This window comes from Montipora capricornis, chromosome 3, assembly GCF_036669925.1.
Source record: "Montipora capricornis isolate CH-2021 chromosome 3, ASM3666992v2, whole genome shotgun sequence".
NCBI lineage: Eukaryota > Metazoa > Cnidaria > Anthozoa > Scleractinia > Acroporidae > Montipora > Montipora capricornis.
Genome location: NC_090885.1, coordinates 10,168,378 through 10,180,877, shown reverse-complemented (window position 1 = coordinate 10,180,877; position 12,500 = coordinate 10,168,378). Strand labels below are relative to the sequence as shown.

General features: G+C 40.0%; 1 protein-coding gene across 1 annotated transcript in view; it reads left to right on the top strand.

Moving 5' to 3' along the window:
* Positions 1–12,121, top strand: part of LOC138042130 (major facilitator superfamily domain-containing protein 12-like) — a 25,318-nt gene extending 13,197 nt beyond the window's left edge. The window contains exons 7-13 of the mRNA XM_068887914.1: positions 566–978; positions 2,720–2,812; positions 3,029–3,121; positions 7,605–7,778; positions 8,094–8,191; positions 9,995–10,126; positions 10,808–12,121. Of these exons, the coding sequence (XP_068744015.1) occupies positions 566–978; positions 2,720–2,812; positions 3,029–3,121; positions 7,605–7,778; positions 8,094–8,191; positions 9,995–10,126; positions 10,808–10,841 (1,037 nt within the window). The 3' untranslated portion in view covers positions 10,842–12,121. The remainder of the gene's footprint in view (positions 1–565; positions 979–2,719; positions 2,813–3,028; positions 3,122–7,604; positions 7,779–8,093; positions 8,192–9,994; positions 10,127–10,807) is intronic.
* Positions 12,122–12,500: the final 379 nt, after the last annotated feature.

The window sequence follows — 12,500 nt, the reverse complement described above, 5'->3', positions numbered from 1 at the left end:
TTTATCGCTCAAATCTTAAAAATGATGATTTAAGATAGGAGCGTTTAAAGACAAAAATTATAGCGTATTTCTAGATAACTCTGTTGTTACCATGGTAATCAATTGCGTCACATAAATAAGTGCATCTTGTTAAGCATTCATTGGTGTTTGGAATGGCACCATGACATTGTTGATACGTGTAACAGTGGTTGACACTTGAAGCGTGGCATATGTTTTTGTCCGTGACTGTGCTCTCCTTCACAATGGCCGCTCAGATTCATTAAATGTTGTGTTCACGAGTGATCCTTATCGTGTTCTTCACTCTCCACGCAGACCAATCAACACACCACACGTAAATTTCACAAGACATATTAAAATAACGTGGAGTACGAGGGTCAATCCTCAGTAATTCTTGAGTGAATCGTTCTAGTAAGATAGTCACTCGGAATTGTTGAAACTAGTGTGAGCCACCTTAATATTTAATCACGAGACCATAAAAAGCGGCCGAACCATACAGGGACCAGTCCAGTAGCACTTAGACCTTGAATTTCACCGTTACTGACGAGTCTTCCTTGCTGAATTACAGGAATTAATACTGCGACCACTATTGAGCGAGATTGTCCATCGCGCAGAACTTATGGTGTTAGATGGACGGCCATCAGTGACCAGAAGGTAGAGCCAGCGTCAACAAAGAAGGCCACTGTTCCGAAAGAAAATCTTTCATCAAGCAATGTTATCTGCGCTAGTGCTGACAACAGAGGTTTTTCTGGTAGTATAATTCTGAATTCAGGTGCTAATTCTGATGACAAAAACATCGACAAACTTCCAGCACCCATCAACCTCCCAGCTGTTTCATTGGAAACCAAAGGCCTTCCTTTACCCGAGAATAATGCAAACATTAATCCTTTTGTTTCACGGGACAGTGAATCCGCTCTTCCACCACGAACTCATGCCAATAGGACGATACAAGAGTGGCTCATTGATCCGCGCTTATACATGGTAAGTATGGGCTTATTTGGGTGACAGCCAATGAAAACACAGAATTGAGATCATACGTATTCCTCTGTCGTGAAATCCAAATAAAGTTCAAATCATTTCAGTACATCAATTAGTTAATTACCGAATACCCTTTCTGAAATTGAGATTAAGCCTACTACATTATGTTGATAAATATGATAATTTATGCACATTGCCGGCAAGGCATATGTGGTATGTACCTAAGACGAAGCGTGGCATACGTTTTGTGCATGTGGTCTTCTTCATAATGGCCGCTGCGATTCATTAAATGTTGTGTTTACGAGTTATCCTTGTCGTGTTCTTCACTATCCACGCGAGCTAATCAACATACCACATGTTAATTTCACAAGTACTCTCAAGAGAACAAGAAGTAATTATAATTATAATCCTCCATAATTGACCCTATTTCGATTATTTGAAATCTTTAATACGTTCTCTGTCATACTGCGTGGTTATTGGTCGCTTGCTGTGAAAGTGGATCGCGCGGTCATGGGATCAACAGATCAACCTTTGCAGCCTGGGCGCAATCTAAAAATAAATTTTAAATAATTACCATAGGAAATTGGGTTTTACAATCTTATCATATATTCTTTTGGTCAGCTACAATCACAGGGGATTATATCACCGCAGAGATCTTATTCAAATTATTTCTATCATTTAAAGTAGGGGTGACGAGGCTTAAAATCGCACGAAATACAACAGTTCCCAACAACAGTTCATGGCACCAATAACAACAATAAACATGAAAAAAATGTCCATTCTTATCAACCTCGTTCCCGGGGTCTCTCTTCTCAGCCTCCTTTGTCGAATTCCATGTGTAGTACATGAAATACCTTGCCGTGAAACGTTTTGTCGATGCTCGTTTGACCACAAATCAAATGCGTGCTGATCCCCTCAACCGCAATGGTAACAAGGCCTACATTTTCTCCCCTCCCTTAACACATATTTGGTCTACCTGCCAGATTTTGGGAGGCAAGTGACCAGCCTGAACCAGGGTCTTCCTCCTCAACTACAAAGGAGTCAGAGAAGAGAGACCCTGGTAACGAGGTTGCATTCTGATTGACTGAGAGAAATGCAATTTTAAGGTAACACAGTGCACAAAAGAGGTAATTGCAATTGCTGTGTAGTCACTCTGTAGTGAAACGAAAACAAAATTATTTCTAACTTAGTATAAGTAAAGTAATAAGATAGGATGGGGGCATTCTCGTTTATTGATCAGACACAAATAGCGCCGGGATAGTTATTAGAACACAATAAATGTAAGAAACAAAACCACGGAAAGTTTCTAAAACAACTCTACATACCAGCAGAAAACTGTCTAACAATAAAAATGTGAAAAATTATATTTTGATGCAAGAAAAGTAAAAACCCAAGCATTCTGATTTGTCAACTATCCGCAAAGAAAGTCACAGATAGCCAATCAAATGCGACCCATGGATGACGCAAATGCGAGCGATGCTTGATTTTTTTCATGTATATTATTAATATGAAATCACATGATTTTTATCGTGCAACTATGAAGCTGTCCTCGTGCAATTTTGTTCATCTTTGAGAAAATTTACTCGTGCCTATTTATTCTAAATTGCACTTGAAACCATGTGATTACCAACACTGAAACAAATGAAACCGGTGGCTTATACAACAAAAGCTAACAGCAGTTCTTTTTACAGCCCAAGACAATACTGAAGCTCAATGCCTCTCCCCTTTTATTATTATGCTTCAGGTTGCCGTCGTGTATTCCTGTACAAGGGCCTTACAAAATCACGCTTATTCTTATCTGCCGTTTTTCCTCATTAACACACTTGACCTTGGTAAGGTATGTACAAATGTCAAATGACTGTATCAATCTGCCATTTTATAATCAAAAATAATATTTAAAAATTTAAACTCTCTAAACTTTAAGGCCAACTATGCAACATCCTTTTTTTTTTCAAAATTTTGTAATTTTACGAATATTATTTACTATATGAAAATGCCAAGTTCATTGGAAACAGTTGGGTGTAAAACTACAATTTTTTTTTTCGGTTTTCAGGAATCCATTGCTTATTTGCCGCTCATTATGTTAATTAGTGCCACTGTATCTTCTATATTTTCAAAGAAGCTTGTTGGGATAATTGGAAACAAGGTAAGATAAGGCTAGATAAGGCTACTAGGTAAGATCAGGGACAGAAAAGAACACAAGCAGAAGTCCATAGCCCACAAGTCTCGATCTGCGATCTGCGATCTGTCTGTCTGTTTAAATTTAGCATTAATCCATTTTTAGAACGGCTACTGGTAGATTTTTTGCGGGAAAAAGGTGGCGGTATTGTATTCCTTGCAGAATTCAAATTATTCCATTAAGCACGAGCAATCCCTCCTGCGACTGCTTGGTTGCAAACCAACAGAAGCGTTGCGGTCATCATGCCCAATCTGATTGGCCTTAATCTGGCGGGACCCGTATTCTAATAGACCTTAGAGAGTTTGAGGGCCCACAGACGTATTTTTCGCGCGTTGCTAAGGAAGTGAAATGTTACTTCCGGTGACTGACATCATCATATCGTAACCTGACCAGGAAACCTACTCACAAGCAAAAATCACCGAACGAACAGTTGTTTGCATCGAAGGCTTTTCCTCGCCCTTCCTTGGACTCGTTCTCCGATGAACTGCGCATGAGTTAACGAATTGACTTCGAGGTTTGAGGAAAAGCTAAATTTCCGGCGGTCTTTAAATTGAATTATTTATTTTTTGAATATGGCACGTTTCACCTCCAAATACAGAATATAGCTAAGCATTGATTTTTTCAAATCATCCTTTTTGAAAATTTTATGGGTATTTCAGTATCGTTTATCTCTCTAAAAAGAACATTCTTCAAAATAAAAAAGAAAACCATGCTTGGCTGGATGCAAAAACGAATTCAAATTATGAAACCACTGAATAAAATACCCAAATTGAGTAGCACGTAGACAAATTTAGAGTTTTCTTTTACTGGTCACGTGACCATGGGCGTGGCATGATGACGTCATATTTAGGGTCATTGGTTTAGAAAAGTTGGAAACTGACCAAAAAATGCCAAATTCTCTCAAATTAGTTAATTATTACATCCTTAGCAACGCACCCCAAAAAATACGTCAGTAGGCCCTTAAGCAAAGACGACGGCTACGGGTACGGCAACTCCACGAAGCAAGAATATTATTGGTTGAAAAAGGAAAAATACTCGTGCTGCACGTGCAACACGAATTTCTGTGCATTTTTCTGCCGTACTCCACAAAACAACAACGTGAAATCACCACATTTTAGGCTTTGACGACAACGTGAGCATATAAAAAAGAAACAGTCATTTTCTGTTTTGACTTTAAAACCGTCCGTACCCATTCGCCTGTATTGTAAAAGGTAAACAAGACCGAAAAATCGCGAAATACTTGCAATAGGATACTGTTACAGTAATAGCCAAGAACTAGAGATCAATGGAAGACTTCGAAATGCGAGAAACTTTTTTCTGTCCTTACTATTTTTCGTCCATAAATCCTCCGTTCCCAGACACAGTTGCAACAAATGCTTACGAGTTCAACTTCTTTAGTTAATTTCCCCGGCCGCTCTCAAACGAGCTTGAATATCTACAAGCGCTCTCATGCGCGAATCGATAAGCAAAATAATTTAACTACAATTAATTAAAATGTATCTTTTCACGTTGTCATAGCCGTTATAGTGCGTGAAGGCACTGAAGCAGCACACGGACCATCGAAACAGTTTGGCCTTTTCTTCTCGGGCCGAAGTCACCTTGCTTGTCGCAACAGCTTTTGAGAACCGGCTTTTTGATTTGTCCAATCAGTAACTCCCTCGAACATAATGTCCAATCAGCGAACAAGTACAAATTCTGTCCCAATTTGATGACATGGAAATGAGGTTCTGGGGTCGTGCGACCAGAGGATTTCTTTTTGTCCTCGACTGTTGATTTGGAATCGCTGAGCGTTCTCTGCGATCTTGAAAAAAAAAATTTCTCTGGCACCCAAGGTAGAGCATACCATAATGTCTTTTGAAACAATAGAAATCAAAATGGCTGCCGTGTCTGCAAAAAGGTCCATTAACAAATAGAACGTGGTTCAGCGCTGTCTGTACTCTTATCGACAACGATATTCGTCATCACAATGAATACAATGTTGTGGGCTCATGATGCGCAGCTTTCATACTGTACGATACTCATTGAATTCATATTAAAATCGAGTCAAAGTGCTCACTCAGATATTCGTTGGTTTCCAGTCGAAAATCGTTGCACTGTATCGTAGATATTACCGTTCAATACCTCGGGTACATTTTTTATCGAACATGGTTATGTTGGTGTTATGTTCATTGTTTGTAATATCCATACTGGCAGTACTAAACTAGCAATAAAAGAATATAAACAAATAAAAATGGATTATGCACTAGTCAATTGAAACGACGACCCTCGAAAAGTAGCGAGGAATGTAACATTTGTACAGTGTTACATTTTAAACCTTCTTCTGTCCCTCCTGTTCAATCCCCGGTGTTACGCAACGCTGAAAAGCGTGATAGCTGCAACAGAGTTTTCAAGACGTATATTTAGCAAAAAAATGCCAATTACTGCAATTGCGAGCACTGTAAGACCACAAAGGCAGACCCAAAACAATTGAAGTTGGAACGTTTTGCCCAACTAGGACCTAGGCCCACTCTGTCAAGGTTAGTGCCACAAGCCCAGCGAAAAGTCGCCGCCAATTTGAACAAAATTGTCCATGCCCCGGAGAAGTAAAATTTTACAAAGCTTAATTCTACCGCCATGTCCTCGTTACTTCCCCGCTATGCTCGGGGTCTGGGGGCCGTGGTTTCAATTTTCTAGTGCATTAGTGAGGTGCCTTCGATTCCTGTTTTGTCTCCATGAGGAATTAGGAAAGTAGTTGAATATTTTGGGGAGGACCTTTTTGTACCGTTTTCTAGTATGTAACTAAGGTATCGCACTAGAAGAATTTTATGCAATATCAGTATTATGGGATATCGGTATATACTTTCTTTCTGGTTAGCCAAGCAGCGCGTGTGACTCCCATAGCTCCTGGCTAGGGGTATTACCTGCCGGTCACCCTGCCGGTCACCTATATCATCCAAGTATTAACCCCATTCAACATACCTTGACTTCGGTACAGAATAACTATAATTCCTGCAATACCGGTGAAAATAGGAATTCAGAAGAATTGCTACCAAAATGATTTTCTGTTAAGCAGATGTTGATGAGCAGTCTTTTCCACCACCCGTTCCAACGCAATCCTTGTCTTAGACAACTGAAAAAAAAAACTGAGGTCCTTCGAACAAAACAATGAAGTTTCTTCACGATCCCCACCTCCTACTCTGGGACAAAACCACTGCAAATAATTAAAGGATGAAGAGGAGTGGGTGATCTCCAAGCCATCTCTTCGAAGGTGTAGACGATATTAAATAGACCATTCCACGATTTTTAGCGCCATTTTGGTCGGGGGGCAAACAGGGATAAATTTGTAGTACATTTATGGGATTTTGGACGGCTTTGAACCGCCGTAGCGCCGCTAAAAGGAGACAGATTTCCACAGTGATAGTGTTAAAAGACATTTATACTGACATTATTTTCATGAAATATAAAGAACAGATTCAGGCTACAACGACCATAAACGAATTTTTAAGATTCCATACAATCCCTTCTAAAATCACCACGGCAAATTGCTGCGAAATTAAAAGCAACGTGAGAAGATTTATTATTCGAACTTACGGACGTCATACCTTCCTTAATGCCTTATTTTCTGTTGAATGAATGAATGATATCAATAAAACTATTTAAAGTAGCTAGTGGTAAAAGTTGGAAATCTGTCTCTTTTTAGTGGCGCTACAGCGGTTCAAAGTTGGCCTTGGCCAAAATCCCATGCATTTACTGTAAATTTAGCCGTTTTTGCCCCCCAGACAAGATGGCGGTCAAAAACCGTTAAAGGGTCTATTATCTGGATACCGTAAATCCTCTATTAAACCCCCCGGGGGGCTTTTTTTTTCAAGCACTTTTGAGGGGGGTTTAATAGAGAGTGGGGGAGGGGCTTATTTAATTTAGTGAAACGCATCACCTGTTGCAAAAATACCGTGGTATGAGACAGAGTAGACTTACGCGTTGTACAATTAAAGTCACTGGCAAAAGTATTTAATTCACTTGTGGGAGCCTAAAGTAACAAAAACAAAATTCTTATGTTCTTCGGTAATTTTTATGAGAATGGTTACTTGTATTGATTTGTCGTACACAACTTACAAATGAAAATCTCTGGAAAACTCCTCTTATATTTACATTTGTTATTTCTGACATGTAAATGTTTTATATAAACAGCCTTGAAATTTCTGATAGTATAATTCTACGGTACGATTGGGGGAGGGGGAAAGGGGGGCTTAATAGAGGGGGGGGGGCTTATTAACTTTCCTCCTCTGAAAAAGGGGGGGCTTATCAGAGAGGGGCAGCTTATGTGAGAGGGGGGGGCTTAATAAAATATTTGCGGTAGTTAAATTTGCTCGAGACGTAATCGACCCTAAAAAGATCATGTTATGCACTCCTCTCATCGGATGATCATGTCTGCTCGTTTGCTAACATTCTTTTAATTTTGGATCTGTTTTAGGGGTGTTTTACCATTGCTGCTCTACTTGTTGTCTGCTCAGGAGTGATGTCTTATTTCATCACTCAATCCAACATAGTCATGATCTATCCTGCTGTTGTGCTTCTCGGGCTTGGCTTTTCCTCGATGCTCGTTTGTTCCCTCAGCTTCGCAACAGAACTAATTGGCGAAAACAAGGTGAATAAAGTTCAAGTAATTTTCAGCTACTTTTTATCGCCCGTTTCGTATTATTTTCATAAGTTGAAAAAGTTTTTATGAGAGAAATTATTTTGGGTTTGATAAAGCCGAACAACTTTGGCAAAACGACACAACATGGAGTGGCTGTCTAAAATCATATCCAGGTCTCCACCGTTATTCCGAAATTCATTTTAAAAAACTTTATTATAAAACATTATAACAAATTTTCTGGGTAACGCGTACGTTTGATGTACCCCTTTACACGATGTTTTCATCTTTAGTGTATATGTAATAGCTTTGTCTTTTCAATTTCAGAGAAATTCTGGTTTCATATTTGCCGTCATGAGTTTAATGTCATATGTTATTGGAGGGACCTTGATCCTCGTGGTCCAAAACTTATTTCCTGAAGGAAGGTGAGTCACTGCTGTTAAAACGTTGAGAAAACGAACCAATATATTGCTTTTGTTGTTGTTGCTTCTCAACCAATAAATAAGTAACAAAAGAGCAAGAAGTATTTTTAGTAAATTCTTCACAAAAGTACATCTTGCTTAACTAAAATTAGGAATATCGTAAAAAAGATAATATTATTGGTTATCGTGGTGAAAAATAGGAATGAACTAGTGCTGCGAGGGGACCAAGAAACACGACAACATAGACAGGCATAATTATTTGCATAACCACATATGCACAAATAGTGCTGAGAGTTTTTAAAGACTAGTAGTAATCTCGGATTATTGAAGTGCTTTCGAAAGTCGCTTGGAAGCAAAGAAGAATGGTAAGGGAACAAATTCAATCTTATAAAATATATCTGAGCATATACTTCTCGAGATGGTTTAAATAAGCGCCGAGTACTATCAATCATGCGACAGGATTGAAGTACTTTTCCCTTAGCTAGACTTCGCTGAATCATATATAAGTGCGGCTGGTGCGTGTCTTCAAAATAACTGCGCAAATGGCCCCTCGAGAGGACATGTCGTTTGCTAGTATAATACTAAACCCAGAAAGATTGAAGAAAATAAAAGAGAATCGAGTAGCTTCGCCACCGAGGCTGACATGTTGATCATTTCCTAGTTTACTTTAACTTTTTTTTTTCACATCAAATTAAAGCGCGAATTGCAGTGGTCATTAGTTCCATTTTTCGTGTGAATAAACTACAGTAATATATATGAGACGGTCTTGAGACTTGACATTGATCGATACTTTAACTGCTTTATTCACTGCTTCACTTCAATCCCTGTCGGGCGAGGTTGGTATCTGGATAGGAAACCAGTGTACGACACGTGATTGCCTTTCGTAAACGCCGTATGAATCGTAATGCCTTTTTGCAATTGGAATATTCATATTCCATGGAATCCTGCCTGACCATTCATGACTTTTTATTAGTAAAACCCTGGGAGCAAATTATCATTGATTTCGAAGTGCGTGCGATGAAGAACTTTGGAGGTTGGAATCACTACACGAGCGGAGATGCTGTGCAGACGATGCATTTATGTAAAGAACGTATGAAGTTAGTGGAATGTGGCTAAAACAAGGAACGTTTGGAGTAAACTAAACCTTTCGAGACCTTGATGAATACTTCCTGCGATTGATAAATCTGCGTTTGGATTGAGCTAGTATTGAAAAGCATATATAAAGAGCCCAGGTCCCACACGGTCACGAAGATAGGCTCGCAGCAATAATATATGTGATTGTCCACTCGGCTTTTTTTCCAAGTGTCCCCGACACATTACGGACTTAAATTAAGCGGAAATACGACGGCGACTCTCACGAAAACGTCACCTGAAAATATAACTTTGCACTAAATCTTCAGCCGTGATTATTCCGTCTCGTTCACGTCGTACAATGTGGGAAAAGTATCCTAAATATAATTTAAGTACGAGCGGTTTCAGAGTGAAAAAAGACAATGAAATATTTAAATCTGGATGCTCCCGTTGTCGTCAAAACCTCAACTTTGGCGATTTCACGTCTTCGTTGTGCAGAGTACCGCAAAAATATGCTCTAAAATGTGTACTGCACATTCAGCCGATTTTAACCATTAATGGATCAGATCACTGTCTTTTGGCATTCATTTGTTGTTTCCGCAGCTGTCGTCGTTTCATAAACTCCCTTTTGTCTGTAAAGCGCACTATTCATTTACCGGGGATAACATTCATCATTTCCTACTCTACATTGTACCTCCAAAGTACTACAACTTGTTCTCCTATTTCTGTCTTCAGTCAGGATACGCATTGCACAGAGTGCGGAGATTATATGCGTCATGTGTTTTGTTTCGTGGCAAACGGCCTCTCCACTGCCGGTGCTTTGGTTGTGCTGCTGCTCCACTGCATTGATGGGCTTCGAGGAAGGAGGTACTAAATTGTTCTTAGGGTATTGAAAAACGTCATTGCGTAATTCGTATTTTTTTTAAAAATCTGAACACCGTCAGGGAGTTTTCTTGACATCCAGGAAGTCAAGCAACAGAGCTTTGCATTGATCATCGCTCCAACCAAGAGTCAAACAAGTGAAAATCAATTTTTCTTCCTCTCTCAATTTTTCCCTTCCACTTGGCCATGACCTTCGCAGGGATGTTAAATTGAGTAATCTGGGTGTCAGTTTTCTTCTCTCTAATAACAAAGAAAACACCATTTTCCAGTCTCTGCCGTTTCTACATATGTGCCAGTGGCGGATGCAGACCTGGAGGTATGGTGGGGGCCCGCTCTCGAACATTTTGTTTCTGCCCTTTCACAGTTTTGGTGTTTTGTGTTGTTTTGTGTTGTTTTGGTGGCTTCGGTCCAAAAATAACAGGGGGGGGGGGGGGTGGGCTCCCCTTGATCCGCCATGATTCCATGTTTGTTGGGCAGCAAATAGCAAATTCTCTAAGCGGTTTTCCTTCGAACACATTTTACTGAAGTCGTCTCAAAAACTTGTAGAACATAACGGCCACTTTGTCCAAGCAATGAGTATATAGACCTTGTTTTCTTTAAACTGCATGGGTAACCTAATCTTCTCGTTACTTCATTTAATAGATAATCTTTAACATTTTTTAACAGCTCCTCGGCCAGTGAAGATTCAGAAAGTTCCTAGTCTTTTGAACAAAGGTGAAGATCCTGACCAGTAGATTAATTTTGCTTTTAACAAAGACGTCGGGAAGAATTGCAAGCGCCAGAGAGACACTGGGTCGAGTCTACATTGAACAACTCCATGCGAAGATTTTCCGGGGATCTGACGATTTTAAATGCCCACCTTCAACCGACGGGCATTGGGTGGCGTGGAACAATTTTAAGATATGAAAATTTCGCCAACGCTGAAATTCATCCAATCGGATCGCTATGATAAGCAGTGCGAATTTCCATAACAAAAACAAACAGTCGAAGAGCCTTTCGCTTGAAGGTGGGCCTCTAAAACCAGAAGAAGCAGAAAGCGGCGCGATTAACCAATTAGAATCCTACGAAATTTTCATGCAGCATATTCCCATAGCGCGGGAAGATTTTGTAGGCTGTGACTGGCTTTCTACTTATCATTAAATAGTGGAAAAGGGGGCGAGGTATCACGCGATTACCTTAGACACTCAACTGACTTAAGAGCGCTTCACAAATGCAAAAATCTCGCCCCATTTTCTCCCATACGAAGCAAGTACATATAATTCAACTGTGACTTGTTCACACGCACTTCACGGTGCTGGTGGAGAGGTTGCTCGCAGATTATGTGCGTCTTTTGTTATTGGTCAGTGTTAAAGCCTAATCCCAAAAAAGCAAATAGCTCGATAAAAGAATCGTAAATTTCCCCAAAGAGCGAAAACGGTTTTTTTTTTCTTGGTTTTTATTTGTTTACCGAATCAAATCAATCACTAATTAAGTGCAGGACTATGTCCAAAAATGCAAGTCCAATGTTTATATCCAACACGAAGTTTCCCTGTAAGTCTAAGCATTTCCTACCTATTTCTAACGAAGGAGCGTGGCGGTTATTTTTAGGTCAGGGAAAATGGAGGTAGTGCGGCCAAGCGGTTAGGACGCTTGCCTTGAGTTCCGAAGTTCCCGGGTTCAAGACTCGTTCTGACCACTCATTGAATTTGTTCCCGGTAATCCGTGGTTCAACTTCTCGGCCGAAGTTCTTAATAGCTAAATGCTTTGCCTCCAGTCAGTTGGGATTCTTAACGGTTGTTGTTGTTGTGTTCCGTCGTTTCGTTGATTGAGTTTCATTGGCCCTGAAAAGCCCTTATAGACCACTTTTATAATGGCGGCCAAATAAAGTATTCCTTTGTTTTAATACTGAAAAGCCTTTCTAGCTTCGCTGTGACGAGCAAATTTCGAAAGAATGTTGGTTTTAAAATGAGGGCTGTAGGTATAATAAACATAAATACAAAATGCTGAAATGGTATATGAAAGGAATGATATATGAACTGCGGATATGAAATCTAGTGAAGCTATGATCTTCGCAGTTAGGAACGCAATTTTTGCAATTGCGTAGAGAAGTTTGAAAAATTCAGGACTTTGAACCCGTGACCTCGCGATTCCGGTGCGACGCTCTAACCAACTGAGCTATGAAGCCACTGACGTTGGGAGCTGGTCATTTGTGGGTTCTAATGGTCCCGTGAGGAATGAATCAATGATGGTGACCAGCTCCCAACGTCAGTGGCTTCAGAGCATCGCACCGGAATCGCGAGGTCACGGGTTCAAACCCCGTTGAAGTCCTGAATTTTTCAGGCTTCTCTACGCAATTGCAAAAATTGCGTTCCTAACTGCG